The sequence below is a fragment of the Solanum verrucosum genome, unplaced genomic scaffold, assembly GCF_900185275.1.
Source record: "Solanum verrucosum unplaced genomic scaffold, falcon-dt-bn FXZP01000284.1, whole genome shotgun sequence".
NCBI classification, from domain to species: Eukaryota; Viridiplantae; Streptophyta; class Magnoliopsida; order Solanales; family Solanaceae; genus Solanum; species Solanum verrucosum.
In genome coordinates, this window is record NW_026019936.1 from 1288006 (window position 1) to 1310212 (window position 22207).

General features: G+C 36.2%; 1 protein-coding gene across 1 annotated transcript; it reads left to right on the forward strand.

The window, feature by feature from the left end:
* Positions 1-5: 5 nt before the first annotated feature.
* LOC125836521 (uncharacterized) lies at positions 6-22185 on the forward strand. Its single transcript, XM_049515695.1, has 28 exons — positions 6-294; positions 393-487; positions 4745-4844; positions 5189-5293; positions 5456-5618; positions 8668-8785; positions 8892-8954; positions 9073-9153; positions 9277-9371; positions 9468-9618; positions 11184-11270; positions 11709-11828; positions 11900-12028; positions 12113-12210; positions 12853-12976; positions 14127-14234; positions 15059-15197; positions 16262-16366; positions 16781-16841; positions 16957-17032; positions 18267-18452; positions 18577-18687; positions 19658-19819; positions 19903-20061; positions 20263-20493; positions 20658-20822; positions 21224-21321; positions 21413-22185. The coding sequence occupies exons 1-28, from the start codon at positions 135-137 to the stop codon at positions 21942-21944; spliced, it is 3822 nt and encodes a 1273-aa protein (XP_049371652.1). The 5' UTR covers positions 6-134; the 3' UTR covers positions 21945-22185.
* Positions 22186-22207: the final 22 nt, after the last annotated feature.

Consider the following 22207-nt stretch of genomic DNA (forward strand, 5'->3'; position numbering starts at 1 on the left):
CTCATCACTTCAATTTTCTCTTCCTTAATACACAACTCTGGATCTGAGCATAATCGCCGGTGAGATCAAGCGAGCCGGCACCGGCGACGAGTCACGAGTTACGACGAGTCAGTTCAATCCAGTCACCGGCGATAATGGATCCGGCGAACTCAACACTTGGCCGAATGCTATTGGATGAGATCACTCCTGTGGTTTTGGTCCTCCGTACTCCTCTTGTTGAAGAATCTTCTCAGAAGAATCAACTCTCCTTCATCCAAATGCTTTCTCCTTTCTGCAATTTCAATAATATCGACGGTCAACTCCATTTCAATACAAATTTAGTGTAAAATACTATTTTTTTTTGTTTGTGTGTGGAACTTTTTGTGAAGTGTTTTACTTTATTGGAAATGCAGTGCCAGTTCGAACTGCTAGTGATCAGCCTTACAGACTGAAGAAGTTCAAATTGCGGTTGTTTTATGCTTCAGATATACGGCAGCCCAATATCGAGGTACTTTTATTTAGCTGAAATACTTGACGGACAAGTACATACTTCAGTTGAAGGTCATTAAATTATCAGTTTTTATTTTTGGAAGATAAAGTTGCAGTATATTAGCAACAGAAGTGTATTTTATGATTTGCTTGCTTGTAATGATTGCACTGATGCTGAACGTTTTGTTTTCGTGAAACTAAATTACCGCAGTGCTTCAAACAGCAGCTACTAAATAACAAAGTAATTGCAGAGAATTCTTTATGTAATAATTTGCTTTGATTCGGAAATATGTGAGGTAGCCTGGTACACAAAATCACAAGAGGTTTTAGATGTAATTACTAATGGGAGACAAAAAAAGTGACTTTCTCCACAAACCAGTAAAACTTGATGAGATCAGGCTTCATCCAAAATATAAACCACCTTTTTCTATGTTTGTACATTTGGTAACAAGAAAAAGGTATAGGATTGGGGTGCACTAATCAAATTGGTCCTCGTGAATTTTGAAGGTTAAATTGAGAAGAGGTACATAATACATTTTGTTTTTATTAGGTTTGGGCTTGGGACTTCCATGTTGGAGGTCTCAAGTTTGAAACCCTTTGCCAGCGAATGTAAGGGGTTTTGCCTTCTGGGTCAAGCTCGTCGCACTGGGCTTGCCTAGTGTGGGTTACCTCTCCTATATGGTTTGCGAGCTATTGCATAGGAGCGGGGGTTTTACCCTGTGCGTACCCAAAGGGTAGCGGCTGTGGGCTTCCCTTGTCATAAAAAAAAACTCAAAATTGTTAGAGACGAGGAAATGAAAGGTGTTAGGGGTGATTGTTTGTTGTGCATAGTGAAGGTAGCAAGCTGTTGAAGAAGCTATAGTAGAGAAACGGAGGTGAGAAAGCAACTCTAAACCCCATGGCTTAGTTCAAGTGGCAAAAGTTGTGTAACTTGTGACCTAGTCATATGTGTGAGCCCTGCGCCACACAAACTAAACCTGCTATTTAAGTGGAGAAGGGTAGAGGAGAGAGAAAATTATTCTCGAGTTTCGTTGGTTGCAGTTGGTCCTGAGGGTTCAATGGGGTGGCCCCAGATGGATTTCTTGACTAAAAGAAAAAAGGAGTTGAGCCGAAGACGGAAGAGAAGGGTATGACGACATGAGGACCAAAATCTTTTGGGACCAATATAACATAGTTAGTTAAATCTCATTCACTGCACATTCTGCAAAGACAGTTGTTATAACCCATTGGAACAAAATATTGTACTTTAGAGGCAACACGATGACTAAGAGAACAACTTCCGTCTTGATACGTTTTGAGGACCTTATATTAACACAAGAAAGACTCTTGAAAGTTGAATCTTTGAAACCAAGTTTTGACCCGATATAGTGAAGATTTGTGAAATCACAACTAAGAGATCTATTGTGACTCTATGTATGAACATCCCTAACATGACCATAAATATACAAAAGAGGACTACAAGGGATGACAGGGGGCCCAAAATATAATTGGAATAACTTTTGGAAGAGTGACAATCCTACAAAAGTAAAGTGTTTCACCTGGTTAGTGATAAAGAGAGCATGTTGAACAGGAGAAGTTCTACAGAAGAAAGGCAGGCAGCTGGTCCCTAGGTGTTTTCTGTGCAACTTGACGGGGGAAACAAATAACCATCTCTTCCTGCATTGTAAGTTTACTGCATTGTAACCATCTCTGTGTACCTTGTGGGATTACCCTCCCCAGGTCCCACCTTGTGGGATTATACTGGTATGCTGCTGTTGATTGAGACAATGAACTATTATCCTTTTAGAGGTCGTTTGGTAGAGTGTATTAAGCTAAATAATGCATGTATTAATTCTGTGTATTAGTTATACCTTGTTTGGTATACTTTTTCAACCTATGTATAACTAATGCAAGCACTAGTTATACACTCTATTGTGTATTAAAGGGTGCATTACTAATACCATGAATTTCTAAGTATTAGTAATGCAAGGGATTTAATGCATGCATTAGCATGATTAAAGACCCAATTACCCTTCAAAACCCTTTTTACATCTATTCCACTATAATTGTGGAGGATATTTCGTAAATTAATATTTTTATGCAATACATGCAATTTTTAATACACCAAACCAAACAGTGCATAAAAATTATCTATGTATAATTAATATAAGCATTACTAATACACTCTACCAAACGACCCCTTATTGTTTTGAACAATTCTCACTTCATGAGCTACTTTTTGATGTTGAGTTCGACTTAGGATTCACTTTCTTAACAATATATATATATATATATATATAAAAGAAAACCTTATGCCCGCCTACATAGCGCCACCACAAATCAAAATTCCCTTTTAATTTATTATTTCCAAAACTAGCCTTTCCTTTTCATGAAAAGTTGCGACTTTTATGAAGAGTTGCGACTTTAATGAAGAGTTGCGACTTTAATGAAAAGTTGTGACTTTTATGAAGAGTTGTGACTTCTATGAAGAGTAGCGACTTTTATGAAAAGTTGTAACTTTTATGAAAAGTTGCTACTTTAATGAAAAGTTGCGACTTTTATGAAAAATTGTGACTTTTATGAAAGGTTGTGATCTTTCCGAAGGGTTGCAACTTTTTCAAATAGTTGTAACCTTTCCGATAAGGCACAATAAACATTTGTTCACACTACCCGTTGATGTCTATAAATAGAGAGATTTCTTCTCATTTTAATACAACGGAAATTTTGAACCTCTTCTTCTTCTTTTTCACAATTAAATATTTGTGTACTTTGCTCATGTTGAGTGGTTCACTGACACCATTGCTTATGTTACAAATCCTGGTATGTATTCTTACCGTCATTAATTTATGCTTATGTTATTAAGAATAAATGATAAGATGTAATAATTTTCATTTTCCCTTACATTATTAATGTTTGTTACTACGTAATCTTGTATGTAAGATAATATTGTGTTTTTGTTTTAATGACTTATAGGCTTTTTAAGTATTATTTTATAAATTTCGTGATATTAAATTCCCACGCGAAGCGCGTGTAATTTCACTAGTAATATAATAACACCAATACTTCAACAAATTGTGGACATTAGGCAGGATAAAGGATGGTCCATATCATTGAGAATAAATCTCAATATTTGGAACTTGAAGAGTACATGTAGATGTTACATCCATTTATCAGTATACCTCCACTTTCTAGTGGAGATTTTTTTGGTAAGAGTTTCTCTTGCTTTTTTTCTTGTTCCTCCCCAATCTTTTGGCATTGTATACCGAGGCCCCTTATATCGTCAAATGCTACATCTGGATTGTGGCAAATGACAAATGTCTCACACCGGATAATTTACAAAAGAGAGGCTTCCAATTACATAATATGTGCATACTTTGCAAGGAAAATGTTGAACATGGCAACCATCAATTCCATCATTTAAAAATATACTTTCAAATCCGGAACCTACAACAACACAACACCAACATACCTAGTGTAATCCCACAAGTGAGGTATGCGGGTGGTGTTTCCAGAACCTAGGCCTCAACATTTGTGTATGTGCATTCCAAGATCTACATCTTTTAGGGGTCGTTTGGTATAGTGTATTAGAAAAAATAAAGCATGCATTAGCTTTGTGTGTTAGTAGTACCTTGTTTGGTACACTTTTCAAGCCTTAGTTATACACTTTATTGTGTATTACTAATACATGGAAATCCATGATATTAGTAATGCAAGGGATCTAATGCATCCATTAGCATGGTTAAAGACCCAATTGCCCCTCTAAACCCTTCTTAAAAAATCAATTGTAAATAAATATTTTTAAAAAAATTATGCAATGCTTGCTATTTTTAATACACCAAATCAAACAATGCACAAGAAGCATAATTAATGCAAGCATTATTAATACACTCTATTTAGCATTATTCTCATACACCCTCTCAAATGACCCGTTAGAAAGTTCTTAGTTTCCAATGGAATATGGAAAAAGTTCTAAAATATAGTGTTTCATTGTCTAGTACATGGTTCCCAAACACCAGGCTTTAATCTTTGTGAAAAAAGTGCAGCTTTTCATTTAATCATCTGCCTTTGTGGAGGAACTAGTGATACACACAAAATATTGGTTTAAATTCCCCCTTCATTTACTTTCTTGTCAAATTGGCCTATTCCTTCCAAAATCTGTTTCTGCTGGAGGTCAGAACCATTAAAATATTCAGTTTATGGTCTATTTGTTGGTTTCTATGACCTGAGAACTGAATGATGGTATCGTTTTCCTGTATTATGCTTATTGCCTTTAAAATTGACATGTTTTCTTGTCTAGGTTGCAAAGGAGCGGTTAAACCAACTTATCACTGATGCTGGAGAGAAAGATCTTTCTAACTTATGTTCAGAACCTCTGCAAATTGAGAGTGTGCTCAACTGTATGTTTTATGCAGTTACATTAAATTTGTTAAATTCTTTTTAATCCTAAAAAGGAAGGATTTTTTTTTGATGAAGTAAAAAAGAAGGATATTTAATCTCCAAAGTTATAATTAATGCAAGTGTATCAACTTATAAACTTAGGACTAGCAAAATTGCAATTCACATTTCACTGTGAACTGCTAGATTAATAACTTGCTTGTTTTGCTCCTGGTGTAGTTAGTTTTTGGCTTTATTTGTAGTCCCATAACCATTTAATTACTTTCTAGTTTGGAGCTACAAAATAGTTTTCTGTCTGGAAGTGTGTGATTTTGTTGGACTAATTCCCTTATGATGTGCAATGAAGCTTCTCAAAACGAGTTCCTACCGTCATGGTTCCAATATTTCAACAAAGAGCTAGTACGTACGGTCTCTTTTTCAGAACATGAAGCTTTTGACCATCCTGTGACATGTAAGCTACCTTTTTTTTCTTACACTTTTTGAGTCACTTTCCCCCTGTACTCCCCGGTTTTCACTTCTCTTTTCCTTTTTAAGAAATGAGGTTCCATCTTACTTAACTGAATTTCTGTTTCTGGCTTACAATGCTCCTATGTCTGTGGTGATCATAATATAGGTCTTTTGGCTGTTTCTTCACGGGATGAAGATCCTATCAACAAATTTGTTGACCTATTCAACATCAATCAGTTGCCTTCCCTACTTAATGATGGTTCAATGGATCCAAAAATGCTAAAGCATTTTGTATTGGTACACGATGGTGTGGAAGTTCCATTAGAAAGGTTTGATGCTCTTTCCTTCTGAAATTTTCCACGGTGTAATTGAACACAGTGATTATAACATTGAAATTGTTAACATCACAATCACAAATCCATGAGGACTGGAAGTTGAAGTACTTCAGTAAAAATATAATCAGTGTCATTCAACACATTTATAGTCTCACATTTCTGTCGTTTAGTTATTTTGTCACTTAAATGCTCCCAAGGCCTTGGGCTAGTGTGTAACAGCACAACATGTAATGTGTAGATAGGCACCCGTCATGGATTTAAACCATGCAACAATTAAAAGTATGGTATTTAAGTGGAGAAGGGTAGAATCACGGACCCATTATCCATCGAGTTCTGAATAGTGCCGTTGGCCCTTGCCCTTCCAAAATTTCTCGATTATAAAAAGAATTATTGGCATTCATTTGAAGATAAGGAACAAGGTAGAAAGAGAAATTGAACTCATACATGAAATTCTTACCTTTGAATAATCTAAGTTCAATTGAAGAAATACAATGGAACTTCCCCAAGTTCACAAAGAGTCTCAATAGTCATCACCAACATAAACAAATGAACTAAGAGACCGTTCGGTTACACGAATAAATAATAATAATCCTGGGATAAAATATAGGATTATTTTAGGGAAAATTAGACAAAATGTCCATTGAGTTAAAATTCCTTACCCAAAACAACCCAATCATAATTTATTACCTAAAATGGCTATTCGACTCATTTTACTGCCGGCAAAGTGCAGGCGGGCATGTATGACTCTTTCAAAGTTTTGCCACTCCACGTGCCCCTGCCTAGTGAAGAGAAAAATGTGAAAATTCTTCTCCAGTACTGAATATCTGTTCATCAGTCTCATCCATCCATATAACAATTTCATTTAGTGGTAGAGGAGAAACTAGAAATGTTTTAATTCGATCTAAAAGTTTGAACACCGATAGCTAGGAACATTTTGCATTAATTTTACTTTTGCAGCTAGATTGAGAGGAACTCATATCTAAAATTTAGGCGTATTTAGAGAAGATTTGAGTTGGTTGGGATTGAAAAATATCAGCTCGTTGAGGAGGATGAACTGTTGCAATATATAAACTTTGTATAAACAGTGTATATGGATGTATGTACATCTCTGATACGTAGTTATAAACGATTATAAACTATTTATACAATATTGATCTATTACATATACATGCAGCCATTTTAGTTGAAATTTTTCTCTGTCGCCTGTAACTGTTACGTAAGGGATTGTCTATACCACATTTTGGTGTTATTTCTATGCCACACTCACTGTGGTATAATCCTGGAGTTGCTAGTTTCACGGTAAAACAACAAAATGACTAGGATGCCGTTCTCCAAAGTTGTTCTCCACAAAACCATTTAAGCTTCTTATGGAACTTGAATCTTCTTTCCAACCTCCTTTCAAGTAGTCCAAGCTTTTGATGGTTGGAAGAATGCTCCAAAGTCCATGATAGCCACCTCGGATGCTAGCAAGAATGCAGATAAAGTAAACTATGTGTTGACTTCCATCATAATCCTGGAATAAGTAAAGTAGTTGATGACAGAACGTGAAAGCGTCAAAAGGATATCCATTAAATCTCATTTCTAATGAAAGACTTCACACAAAGTAGAAGAAACTCTGTTGGAGATGTCATCTTTCTCCTTTCCCTTGCCTTCTGTTCCTTTCCAAAAAACCATGTTTCCAAACCCTTCTAGGAGCTCCTTTTTTCCTTATTAACATAAGGTATGGAAGGGCTATTTGTAAACCTAGAAAGTGCAGATGCCTAGATGCTGTTGTTGAACCACCCAGTCATTGTCCAACAGCCACAGCATAATGCCTGCTGACCAGAACCAGGCTCTGGTTGTGGAGTTAAGCGCTTGGCGAACCTTTTTTTAACAAAGGTAAATAGTTTTATTAACAACTGAGGGAAACTCTGTATGCAAGTCATATACCAAAAGGAGCGAACCTACATCGAAATATCGTTCTCAACAAAAAAAGATCCAATTCTCTATACAAATGGGGACCTCATAAGTACACCAAAACGAAACTAGAGACAAAACACTGCTTTGCAGTTTTACAAAAATCTAGCTGCTACTTCAACGGCCCTCCTGTTCCTCTTTTTCCAAATGACCGACTTGATTGCTAATGGGGCAACACACACACTGTGCCTCGAGCTTCTCTTTCCCATTTTAAGAGTCCAACTTTGCAAACTTCCTTTGCTGTACCCGGCATCACCCATTGCCTCCCAAACCAATTAAGGGCCACCCTCCATAACTGACTAGACACCTTACAATGCAAAAGAAGATGATTGACAATTTCGCCTTCACACTTACACATAAAGCACCAACTGGCATAGGTAATCCTCCTCTTTCTTAGATTCTCCACTGTTAAAATTGCATCCCTAGCCGCTAACCAACAAAAAGACAACATTCCTCGGAGCTCTAGTGTCCAAATGGAGTCATGGAGGAAAGAACATTCCTCTCTCAACTTTGGAAGTAAAACTTCTTACTCTGCAGTACTAAGAACGAACCGGTTTTCTTTTTCTGCTTTTCAGTATCTCAGTGGTGCTTAGATGGAGCCTAGGCACTGCCGATAGGTCATTTCTCTTCCTTGTTTCTTGCTTCTCCGACGCTCTGATCTCATCTCTTGTCATTCGTTTCTTTTCCTAGATCTTCTAAGTGGTATCTCCTTACTTGAATAACCTTCAAACACAACAAGGAGCCTTGTCAAAGCTCAATCACAACATATAATTCATTACTTAACAAGTCCCAAAGCCGCACAAAGTCATGTTGATGCAGTGTCATCAAGGATTTCACATTTAAGTCTTGGGATGAATATGCCGAACATAGCTATAAAAAGGGGCACACAACTGAAGAGGAGTAGCATGTTATTATGTTCACACTTGCGTAGACCTTTCATTATAGTCCTTTTCCCCACTGCATTTCAAACTATTAAATCTGTTTCTAGACTTATGGTTTAGTCTTACTGTGGTGGTTTTTTGGTTACAAAAAGATGAGCTCAATTTTGCATGATGTGGCTGCTAATGGTGCTCTGTATTTTCTACAGAGCAACCAAAACCTTGGCAGAGATGAGGAGCACTTTTGGGGCTAATTGTTGCCATTTGCTGTGTATTAACTCCTCTAAGGATGGCTCAGAAGAGCATGAGAACCTATGGTCTGCTTATGTAAGAGAACCTTCCGAAGCTTATTTGTTTCACATCATATCTATTGCCTTTGTTATCTTTGTTTATTAGATGAATTAAAGAAAAAAAAAATTCTTGTGTCTTACAGAAAACTGATATTTCACATGGCCAGCAGCTACGTTGCTTCCTTAGCTCAGATGACTTGGATGAGGTATTTGTTCCTGAACCTTGTATGGCCTGAACTTAGAGGTACTTTCTTAGGATAGCTGGTCATCAACATCTTTCTCCTTGATATAAGTAATTATTTACATGTGTGTTGATTTGAGCAGCTGAAAAAATTTGTACAAGATCTATCGTCTAAACATATTATTCCTCATATGGAGCAAAAAATCCGTCTGCTTAACCAGCAGGTATCTACCCCTCAACCCTGACCCTGGTTTTTGGAATTTTATTTTATTGTTTAAATCTTGGAAGTTGATGATAACATGCATGTTACTTCTATCGGGTTTTTCTTACTTAGTGCTTAATTTCAGGTTTCTGCAACAAGGAAAGGTTTTAGAAACCAAATAAAAAACTTGTGGTGGAGAAAGGGTAAAGAAGATGCACCAGAAAACCCAGCTGGTCCAACGTAATTCTGCAAGCTCATCTCTTGTCTAGTTTGTGACATGGTTGTGTTTTCATTTTTCTTTAAATGACTAATGAGACTTTGTGATTGCTTTTCAAGGTATACTTTCAGCTCCATTGAATCACAAATAAGAGTTTTGGGTGATTATGCCTTCATGTTACATGATTATGAGCTTGCATTGTCTAACTATCGTCTACTTTCTACCGACTACAAGCTCGACAAAGCTTGGAAACACTATGCTGGTGTTCAGGTAGTTCTTGACATTATGTATTGGATTTCCATTGTTACTAGCAGAGTACTTGTTGTAAGCTAAATTTCTGGATAATGCATGTCTCTGGTATGATTTTCTTCACTTAATATAGAATCTGCTTAACTTGGGTTCCCAAGGTGCAGTTGCTGGTTCATGTAGTTAGATGAGCAAAACAATGAGTGTCCAGTGAAACCTGGTTCGTTTTGTGTATTTTGCTCAATTATGAGTTTTGTAAGTTCTTATGTCTATTTGGTCTAGAGAGTTATTCAATTGGCGAATGACATTCTTAAATCATAAACACATGTCTCTGAAAATATGAAACATTTTGTGTCTTTATTGCATATTTTCATGAAATAGATTGAGATTGGGAAAATAGCAAGTGCTAGCAGATGAGCTCATTGGACACCGTGTCTTCATATCCTCTGGGTGCATCAGGCAGCCACAGCACCTTGTTTTTTGTTTTATTTAATTGATACATGCTAGTCAGCTAGTGGTAATGCATTGTAAATTACTGGTAATACACCTCACAAATTGTAAATGGTCTCCTTCACATCTTACTTTGAGATTTATGAATAATCTCTGGATAATGTACTTCCCTTTTTTACTTTTTACATTGAGACATGATAAGTTTTTCTCCATTATGTATTTTTCTATTAGTGACTTTAAAACAAGAAATTTGAGATTCAATATACCTTTTCTCATCATGAGTTTGCCATTTGGATTCAGATTATTATTTTTTTGGTTTCGGTTGGTTTTATTTTGATTTTGATCCCTGAGGATGTGTGTTTGTATTTGGTTTTGAAGAATTGATGGATTGTGTGTTGGAAGAATTGTTTTTGGAAACAGCCTTCCAGTGTTTTTGGTTTTCTAGAAAACAAACATTTAACAATTCTGGGTTGAATTTGGAAAACAAAGTTGCTGCTCGAATAACAAAGTTGGCCCTTAGTTTGTGCTAATAAAGCAAATCTTCTTACTATATGAACCAGTCAGACATCTCTGCCATGCGGCTATCTTCTTTTTGGGAGGAAAAAAAAGGAAATTATTGTGATTGTCATATTTGGTGCGGTTAAACCTATTGAGCTAAAAATATTAGCTATTTTTTATTTACCTATTATTTTACATGCAATCGTTCATGAATGTAGTTGCATATCCAATTTATTTTGGGATAAGACCTACTTATAGGTTAATGTGAAGGTATATCAAACATTTTGAGAGAACTGGAGTGTTAAATACATTGAACTAGAGCTAGAGTATATTATTGGTGGGGAGAGATTGGAGTATCTTGGGTTTCTATTTGGGTGTGTCTTACTATTGATCCAACTACTGCATTTTCCATCAGATACTCTTCCGAGGAGGGGAGATCCAATATCCATGAGAAGTAGTTAGAACATTAATTACTTGTTGACTTCTTTCTTTGTTTTTGATGCATATGGAGTGAATATGCATACAGCTGTAACCAACTGGAGTTATAGAAGGGACATGAATGATGAACTTCTGCTTAATGCTTTGCCTGGTTTTATAATCTTTCAATGTGTTCTCACCTACACTATCAACTCATATTGCAGGAAATGATGGGGCTGACCTACTTCATTTTGGATCAGTCGAGAAAGGATGGTGAATATTGCATGGAGAATGCATTTACTACATATTTAGTATGTACGCATCCCTCTTCTATGTCAGTTATTTGAACTTTACTCTAGTCTGTCAATTTTATAGCAGTTGTCTTTTTAATTTCTTCACCAGCGACCATTGAAAAAGAGAAAAAGGGGAAGAGAATGTGCTTCACAATTTTTAATATACTTAGATAAATCAAGAAAAAGATGGTAGTAGTCACTCTGACAATTGTTTAGAAACCTGTTTCTCTTAAGGTCTGCATGTTAAGCTTTTTATGTGACCTAGAAACTGATGGATCAAATACCTTGTTGTATTGCATACTTTTTAGTTTATTTATGTGATGATATTCTCGGTTTAAGTGTTTTTTGTTATTATTTTTATTTTAATTATTATTATTGGCCTTAGATGTAGTATAAATATGATCTAAGGTTTTTTATGGTTTTGGTAGATGGATTAAAACATTATCTTTTTTGCAGAAAATTGGATCATCGGGTCAGAGAAATGCTACACGTTGTGGTCTTTGGTGGGTAGAAATGTTGAAGGCCAGAGATCAGTATAAGGAGGCTGCCAGTGTATACTTCCGTATCTCTGGTGAGGTAATGCCCAATTTAGATATCTTGGTGGATGACAATCCTTATTTCCTGTTCTAAAGAGGTTTATTCTTTAGGAACTCCTCCATTCAGCAGTAATGCTCGAGCAAGCATCATACTGTTACTTGTTTTCCACTCCCCCCATGTTGCGCAAGTACGGGTTTCATCTTGTTCTTTCCGGGGACCTGTATAAAAAATGTGATCAGGTATTTGTTCTCACCCAATCATGCATATAGGTTCTTAAATGCTGTGATCTAGACTATAACTATTTATTCCGTCTCCATTATCAGATAAAGCATGCAATTCGAACATACAAAGGTGCTCTTTCTGTTTTCAAGGGAACTACATGGAGGCACATTAGAGACCATGTTCATTTCCACATAGGAAAGTAAGTTATAAACAACCTCCTTGTTGTTTTTTTGAAACTAGTAACTTGTATTCCTCAACATTTAGGGCTATGCTGGCAATCTCCAAAAAGTGATCTACAGAGTGAAAGCAATTACAGAAGTCTTTGAAAGTCCATTATCTGTACTTCATCATCTATACATTGCTCTTTACACCAAAACATAGAGAACTGGTACAATTCCATTTGATTTTTTGAATGGAGTTGAACCTGCCTTCAAGGATTCTTTCATTCCATGTGTTCCACCATATACAAGCTGAGACTGTTCCCCACCATTTCTTCTAGCAAACTATGCGTTCAGGCATGGTCCACCTTTCCTAGTCAAACTGATAAAAACTGCACAAACCTGAGTTGAACCTCCTTGTTTTTTTTCAGAATTGTACTTGGATCATATTAGTCCTGTCTACAGACAAAACTGCTCGGAAAAGGCAGTAGACACCATTGTTCCCACAGCTTCTTGTTTTTGTCCTTCGTCTTAACCTTCTTATTGCATTGGTTATGCCATATCCTTGTACTAATCTAGCTAAAGATTCCCTCCCTCCGCTGCTTCTTGTTATAATCATAAAAGCTAGTTAAGATATTATTCGAGAATTAGGGAGTAACATAATAAGGTTGTCATTTATTCAGGTGGTATGGTTTCTTGGGGATCTTTGATGTTGCTATCAAAAATATGTTGGAGGTTCTAGCTTGTGGTCATCAATCTAAGACCACACAGGAGTTATTCCTAAAGGATTTCCTTCAGATAATTCAGGTAAGCATAGTTTTGGTTCCTGATATCCTCCTGTCTCTTACATCCTGTGTCTTACCCGTGAGTTCCCCCCGGGTTGGTTCCTGGAAAGATCATCAACTTCAAAATTATGTGGTCTGTTCATTTCTTGATAAATATTCTGTACAGTCAAACTGGCTATATATCTTGATAAATATTATTCTGTACAGTCAAACTGGCTATATATCATGGTAAAGATCATTAGGGGTGTGTTTGGTATGAAGGAAAATGTTTTCCTGGAAAACAAGTAGATTTTTGACTTATTTTCTCATGTTTGGTTGGTGAGTAGAAAATATTTTCCGGAAATTTTTTTTAGTGTTTGATTTATGAATGAAAAATGTTTTTGAGAAATATCTTTTATTTTTACTAGAGTAGAAAATAATTTTTGAAATTGAAAATATTTTTTAAAAACAAACTTAAATTTTTTTTGGGGGTGGGGGGTCGAGGGTAGGGGTGAAAAAATAAAAAATTGAAGTTGAAAATATCATGGAAATTCTGGATCTACTGGTCTACCGGTTGCTAATTTTCCTTGATGAGATTCAATTTCCAACCCAATCTTTTGAATAATCAGAAACTGCAAATAGATTTATGAAATTTATATTAGCATCCAATAGAAGTGAGGTGTTAGTGACTTTTAGTATTCAATAGATCAGAAGACAGAAAGAATGCCCTGTTCGCAGGTTGCGATGCTTCTAAATTTAAACTGAGCAGTTCAATTTAGCCCACTGTTGTCTTTATGGTAATTGTCAAAAATTGCTAAAGATAATTTGGTGTGCTGATATGTATTAGCTTCAGCATTGCCAGAAACAATTTCCTTGACCTATGGTTTTGATTATTCATATAAATATCCTAACTGAAAAAGAAAAAACTTGGCATGTAGAATAGTTCTCTTAATTAGATCCATGGAATGATCTTGATTTTGGTTTCACTTAATCTTTGTTTGTAATAGCCGTTACTGTTTTGGTTTTAATTTTTATGGATCAATGACAAGTGCATTGAAGATGCATGTGTTGCTTTGCAAGAGTTCTTAACATACTGCTTTGTTTTTTTCTCTCATCTAGTCAGGTCTCATTATTGTTCTTGATCTGAAATATATAGTGTCCTTGTTTACTCTTTTATTTGTAATATTATGAAGCAAACAGGCAAAACATATGAGGTTCCAAAGCTTCAATTACCAGTAATCAACATCCCTTCAGTCAAAGTGGTGTACGAGGATCATCGTACCTATGCATCCCAAGCAGCTGTAAGCTAATTAGTACTTCCTAAATCTTTTACTTTTTTCTATTTGTTTGTCGTCTTCTTCTCTTTCCGTTCTTTTTTGGTTTTCTGGAATCTATTAAATGCCCAAGGCCTTCTGACGTGTTACTCTGTCTGTCATCCGGTTTAAATTATCTATTTCTGTTAGGCAGTGCATGATGCAAATTCTAGGTGCTACTTAATAATACCTGCGTAGTCTTCCTATTCAATAGTCTCTTTCGTTACTGTTGCCTTTTGTTTCCTCTGGATTATGTGTTCATCCTCATCTTCTTGCATTCTGGTAACTGTGAGAAAATACACTCGAAACATTTTGCCGGTAAGACTGGGCTAACAAAGCAGGGTCTCATTAAAGTAATAGACTGTAACTACTTAGTCTTGAAAATCAACTAAATTCTTCGACCTGTAATGCTCAACACCATAAATTCAAATCCATGATTCAGATTCATACTTCACTGGTCTTCTTTTCCCCTGTTTCTTTCCCTGTTCCTTGTTCCTTGTTCCTTGTTCCTTGTTCCTTGTTCTTATATTTTCCACTCCACCCAGGCTGTTGTCTGTTATTGGTGTGTCATACAAGGTTAACTGAAGTCAATGGACATATTATATCATTTAAAATAAAATGTAGTGTTTAAACATTTGTTGTTCCTTCCTCTTTTTCATCCTTTCTGTCAACCGAAGCATTCTGCTACTGCTGTGGCAAAATAGAGTAATTGAATTCATTGGACTTTTATGCCTTTGTTTATATTTATTGTTTCTTATGTATTTAAAACTTCTGATACAATCTTTGTTGTTTTTTTCTATTTGGAACATCAGATTCATGTCAAAGAAAGTCTGTGGCGATCATTAGAGGAAGACATGATTCCAACAATGTCAAGTAAGAGTAATTGGCTGGAACTGCAATCTAAAATGTTGCCAAAGAAGTTTAAAGAATCAAACATTTGTGTTGCTGGAGGTAAGTGACCGATCCTATTTCACTGTTGATAAATTTATACTCCTGTCTTTCGCTGATGAGCTTTAGTTAAACCATGATTGAGTTTGTTGTGTCATTAAAAGAAATGCTGCAATGCATCCAAGGAACGCTAGACAAGTAGACACACGATAAAGGATTACTAGAAACAGCTGTGTATCTCCAGTTGGAGTGACAACAAGGAGTAGTAAGTTTAAATCAAAAGTTATCCAATGATAGAGAAAGCACTGTTTTGGAACATCACTGGATCTTCCAAGATGCCAGTCTCTTCACAATTTTTTCAGTAACACCACTCCAGACTTCAGTAAACTTGAACTTGGTACCTAAAGGAAGACCCTGATAGATGTGGGTAGAGAACCAATACTGCAGCATAAAATATCAGCTAGCTCCCTCAGAATAGGGACATAATTGATAGGATATAAGCATATAGATGAGTAATCCTGGTAAGGCCTCAAATATTAGAAGGGTAAGGTTGTGATAGAGGACTTGGGGTTTTCTACTCCACAAAAAAATAATGTAACATCTACATATAGCAGATGCTGCATTCCCAAGGCTTACCCACTTCAAATCCTCTTATCCCACAACACTAACATATGGTTTTAGCACATACCACCAACTTATGGTTTTAATACACTTACCACAAACTTGTACAAGATGGTTTTCACCCGCTCACCATCAACTAAAAAGATTGCCTAAACTTTCTCTCATTAGAAAGCTAGGTCTTTTACAGGAGTTTAGTAATAAAGAATTCTAACCTTTTATACATTAGTGTTTTACTCGAGCACAATGAAAATGAACACTCTTTGTAGTTGATAAGCTAGACATTAGGCTAAAAGTGTTTTCTCTCTTTCTTTTTTAAACAAGTTTAGACTCAAGAATATCACTGATTTGAAAAGATTAAGAGAAATAATTTTCCGAGAGAGCTGTGTATTCTTTGTAGTGCTTATCTTCTATTCAAAATCTTCCATCAGTATAGTGATTTTTCTTTTTCTACATTACCTTGTTAATTTCCTAAAATATCCGAGTTATTCTTGCTTCATTTTTTGCAGAGGCTATTGGGATAACCATTGAATTCAAAAATCCACTTCAAATACCTATTTCAATATCTGGTGTTACCCTAATTTGTGAACATTCTTCAGCAGTATCTGAACCGAGTAAGTACAATAGCCTGTTTAATGTCATCTTCTTTCTACTTGTTGAAAAGACGAAAATGCCGTCTCTTTCTAATCCCTGTCTGGCCCAAAGTTCTCACCCTTTGCTTTTTAGAGATTATTTGGTTGAACTTTGACTGCACTTTTAACAACTTCATTTTAAGAAGAAATAATTTTCATTTAGCTCTCAGATATCCAGATATTTTGTGCAAATATTTGCAAAAAATGGTCAAATTGTTCCTCAGAAAGCATATATATTTAAGAGTCTTGGGATGAGCGGAGTACTTATTTTTCATTCATTTTCACTTGATAATGAAGTTGATAAGCTTTTCAGTTTGTTTCCTCACAAATTTTTTCTCCCTTAATACAACTATTGCAATATTAGAATCATAGTAAGTTCTATTGTGAATGATGTAGATGCAAATAATTCAATTGGTGAGCAAAATGGTGAGACATCAAACAAATCAGCCACTAGTGGGTAAGTGTATTGAAACTTCCAGAGTTTGACTTTCCAGCTTGGTTATGTTTTTCAGATAAAATTTTAATCCCCTTTCCACATGCTTATGATGCTGCACATTTTTTTGATGCTTCAGGAATTTTGCTTCTGATACATCTTCATTTACATTATCGGAGGCTGATGTTGCCTTGGGAGAAGGTGAAACAGTATTGGTGAGTTTTTTGACAAGTAATTTGAACATGTCTATCTGGCTGCTTGTAGATTTCATTTACTCTTTTCTTGTTCTCCCTGTTCTACTTGGGAGGGGTGCTGAAGCTGTTCTAGGAAAAGATGGCATAATCTTTTGTTTCTAGTGTATGACAATTTTTAGCGAATTATGCTATAAGAATCCACCGTCTAGCAACAAAGATTATTTATGAAAGACTGGAGCTTATAAATTTGAGGCCTCAGCCAAATTCAAGCAACTGAGATGGAAAGCATCATCCTCTAGTGCTGCATCAGTGCATCTTCACTTTAAAGACTGTTGTGATTTCTACCACCAAAACTTATCCATAACAATTTCTTTTCTTAAATCATAAGCTAGACTTTCCCCTTGCCCTTGCTCTATGTTGTTTGCTGGTCAAACAGACGAGGCATATGATAAAAACAGATCACTTCCTTTTCATTCTAGCATTAAACTACCAGTTCTGTTTACCTATTTCTCTTGTAAGTAATCAGTAATTTGTTGTATGGTGATTACCTCTTTCTTAACTCTCTCTTTGTCTGTGTCCGGTAGTTTTATATGTCTGTTTTGTGATGCTGTAAGAACTGGGAACTTTAGGTTTTTCTTCTGTACATAATGATATAATCAGAATACACCTACGATTGAAAAACTAGCCATTTGGTCCATGACATGTGTGCGAGAATCCGAGTAATCATTTCAAAACCTTAAGGCAATTAGTGGAGTAACCCAAGATCTTTATACACCTTCCAGCATACCTAACTTGGTTTGGGGTTCACACATTAACTTATGTGCATCTGGACTGATTCACCTGGTTATTATCACATCCCACTAGCACAAGTGTTGGGTGACTTTGGTCCCAAGATACATAACAACAACAACAACATACCCAGTGTAGTGTAATCCCACAAGTGGGGTCTAGGGAGGTTAGTGTGTACGCAGACCTTGCCCGTTACCTGGGGAGGTAGAGAGGTCAATGAAGTAGTAATTGCCACCAAAATATATGTAAATAAGAAAAATTCATCTAGTGTTTGTTGTCTTTGCTGAGATTTGAAACCAGGTTTACTTCATTGACCACTAGGCCACACTTTTGGGTGCAATACCAGTGTCGTTGTCCCAGCATCTTATGTGCATTTCTTGCTTTCAGTATCTTTGTGATTCTGATGTTCCATGGTTGTAGTTTCCCTCTATTGTCTTAATTATAATATTACTGTTTCAACTTTCAGGTACAGCTAACGGTTACTCCAAGAGCAGAAGGTACTCTCAAGATAGTTGGTATAAGGTGGAAGCTGTCAGGGTCATTGGGAGGATTTTGTACTTTTGATACCGACTTAGTCAGAAAGAAAGTTATGAAAGGAAACAGGAAATCTAAACGATCTACATTTGATAACCTGAAGTTCTTAGTCATAAAGGTGATTTCTTCCTTCCATGTCCACATATTTATTACTTGTGATGTAGACAGTTTAAGATGTTTTAGCATTTTGTACTTGGATGGTCACAGTTACATATCTATATGACTTGACTGACTATATGCAGAGTTTACCAAAACTTGAGGGCTTCATTCATCACCTCCCGGAAACAGTTTATGTTGGTGATTTGTGGTGTATCTCTCTGGAGTTGAAAAATCCATCTAAAATTCCAGTTAAAGTATGTTTCTTCTTTTGTACTTTATAGAAAAAAACATGGTTCTTTTACAGCATGTAAAAACATTTCCTTATGTTTGAACATCAGAATGACAAACATGCCTAGTTCTTATTTTCCCCTAAGAATCATCAAATATCACCTAATAAAGCTGTAGACAGTACTTCAATTGGGATTATCTTATCTCAGCTGATATAATAGGCACAATTGCTGCTGTTGCATTGATTGAAAATAGGCTGTGTTCGAAAGGCAGTTTTCAGACCTGCCCTACTTCATGGGCAAGAAAAGTCATTAGTCAGGAGGATATTCTAAGTGGAGCAGTAATTCCCAACTACAGGATGAACGAAACTATAATCAAGGCTGAGAACAAAGTTTGGAAATGTAAGACCGAAGTTCTCTTGTTTCAAGAGAATGTCTGTGTTTACAGCTAAAGAGGTAGGAAATTGAAGAGAAAATCTTGGGAAAAGCATTTCATTCAATTCCATCACCTTTTCTTTTTGGGTATAACCATCTTGTACTTAGCTGGTACCCACTGAACTGACTAACCCACAACATATATTCATTAAAGAGATAAATTTAAGAGTATATATTTATTTTTTGAGCCTAGTCTTGGAGTTACTAGTTAACTCACCAAGCTGCATAGCTTCAATTGCTATTGTCACCACCTAATATTTCTAGGTTATGCACCTCTTTTGTTTTAATAAGAATCTGCGCTATACAAGCAAATAGGTTACAGTGTATGATTCACCAAATTTACTCATAATCATCTACATCGAGGTATTTAGATACATATAAAATTATAAATTGAGATTACATCGATACATATGAACTGAGAGGCACCTGTGTGTTCGAAATGGATACATGCATTGCATGAAGATGAACTAGTATATATGGTTGTTTTAATAATATCAATTTGGAGCATTGTTTGTTAGAAAAATTTCTAGTTCTTATGATGATAGCTGTAATGTCCTGGCAGAAGTTGAAGATGAAGGTCAATCCGCCAAGGTTTCTCCAAATTGGACACAAGGAAGATCTGGAAGTTCAGTTTCCTGCTTGCTTGGAAAGAAAAAGTTCAAGACAAAGTTCTTTGAGGTCAAAGGCTGATAAAGTATCAGATGGCATTTTTCCATTTCCCGAGGTCAGTGTAGGCTAAAGATGTTAACCATCTACATTTTAAGCCAGGATCAGACCCCTTTATCTTTTCTGTGTTTCTTTTTCTAGGACACATCAATTGCAGATGGAACTCCAATCTCATGGCCTCTCTGGCTTAGGGCTGCAGCTCCTGGGAAAATATCTTTATATTTATCAGTATACTATGAGATGGGAGACATATCAAGTGTGATGACATATCGTACCTTACGCGTACACTTCAATATAGAGGTTGGTTCCTGCTATTTGCTAGATATGTGTAGATTTGTTGTAATGTCTCCAGTTGAGAACAGTCTCATGAATCTGAGCAAGTGCTATTAGTTTTACAGTTTCTTTATCCCCTGAGCTGGTGTGTGTATTGATCAAAAGTGAGCGAGCTGCTTTTCCAAAAAAAAAAGTCTCTTACAAGTATCTGCAATATTCACTTTATAGGTGCTACCATCTTTGGATGTGTCTTTCCAAATCAGCCCTCGTCCATCTAGACTGCGGGAGTTCCTTGTCCAAATGGATGTTGTCAATAGGTCTAGCTCAAAAGGTTTTCAGGTTCACCAATTGTCATCTGTTGGAAATGAATGGGAGATATCATTGCTCGAACCAACTAAGGTCCTCCCTTCAGATTTTCTACTTGCTGGTCAAGCCATTTCATGGTTTCTCAAGCTCAAGGTTAGAAATGGAGTGTTTCCTTGTTCTGTTTACTTATTTGACACAGTTCAACTTCAGCTTTCTGGATATATTCCCTCTCCGATATTACAATTCAAGGATATATTTTTTAAAAATTAACCTATCAAATAGTTGTTTTATATAATGGAATTCCTTTTTGAAATCAGAATTGTAGGTCGGTAACTGATCAAGAGAGTGCTTCTTCTCTTTGCCCTTCGGAGAAGGAAGATGTCAACTTGCTCAGTGGAAGTGAAATGCTTTTTGATCTATACAGCTCTCCCTTGTCTGAATTTCACCATTATGAACGAGTGCATCAGAGAATATCGGATCAGGTTCATTTATTACTCTGCTATATTTCTCATTAATTAGGGGAAGTATTCAAGTGTCATAATGTGATCAATACTGTTAATGAATATAACTTGTGAGGTTCTTGTGCTTGTAGTTATAGTTGAACTATAAACAATAGTAGGAGTATCAATGTATAGTTTAGTTGTAATGATAGATATTTTTGATTGCTCAGTGATTCAGAGCGGTTTCACGAAATAAATATACAACATACCTAGTGTAATCTCATATGCGGGGTTTGGGGAGGGTAAAGTGTACGCAGACCTTACCCCTTACCCCCTATCCCATGGAGGTAGAGAGGCTTGTTACTGTCTCAAAAAAAAAATGTGTACAGTTCCTTGTGCCTTACTGCTATACTCAAAAGTTCCTTTTTATTTGAATTGATCAGGAGCATGAGGACACGGTTGACTTTATATTGGTATCCAGATCACAAAGTGAGGAGAATGAACGCGCAAATGTTTTCTCCCATCACATTTGTCACTGCAGGCAAGGATTCTGTCATGAGAATTATTAACCTAAGTATACATACACATGTTTCGCTTTTAATGCATACAATCTTGTTTGTTTCATTTTACAGTGTCAGGACGAGTAGCCCGATATGGTGGATAATAGATGGCCCCCGAACTGTAAAACATGATTTTAAGGAACCTTTCTATGCGATTACACTAAAGATGATAGTGCACAATTCCTCTGATGATGTTGTGTCCATTCGCTGTAGCCCCTCTGATTCCGCAGTCAACATCAGCTCATCAGGAACTACATCTGCAGCTTCTGGAAATGAAGTAGGCTGGCACGATTTGTCACTGTCGAATGACATTAAAATCACACCTGATACCCCAGGAACTCGAGTAGTGAAGCCAATGTCGTCTGATACAGTTCCGCCTTTCATTTGGTCAGCTTCAAGTTCTACTCATTTTACACTCGAGTCGTTATCTTCCAGGGAAACTCCTATGGAAATTTGTGTATTCTCACCCGGCACATTTGATCTATCAAACTACTCATTGCACTGGAGTCTCTCATCCCAGAGCGTTGATCGCGATGAATCGAGAACTTCATCTGGAACATGCCAAGGCCATCCATTCTACATAACAGTGCTGCAACAAGATTGAGAACTTTTGAGAATTAGCAAATCAACGTGCTGTGATTTTGTAACTTGTAAATTATGATGTTCTTGTATTTACATTTACACAGAAATAGAAACGTCATAATGGGGAAAAATAAAACAATTTTGACTGGTAGCAATAGGATATGAATTTAATTTGTTTCAATCCTCTTGGGACCAAATACAAGCTTGTAATCCATCCATTTTGTGGTTTAAGAACATGGAAGGTAGACATTTTTATTTCTCGATACCGTATTTTCTCTTCCATCA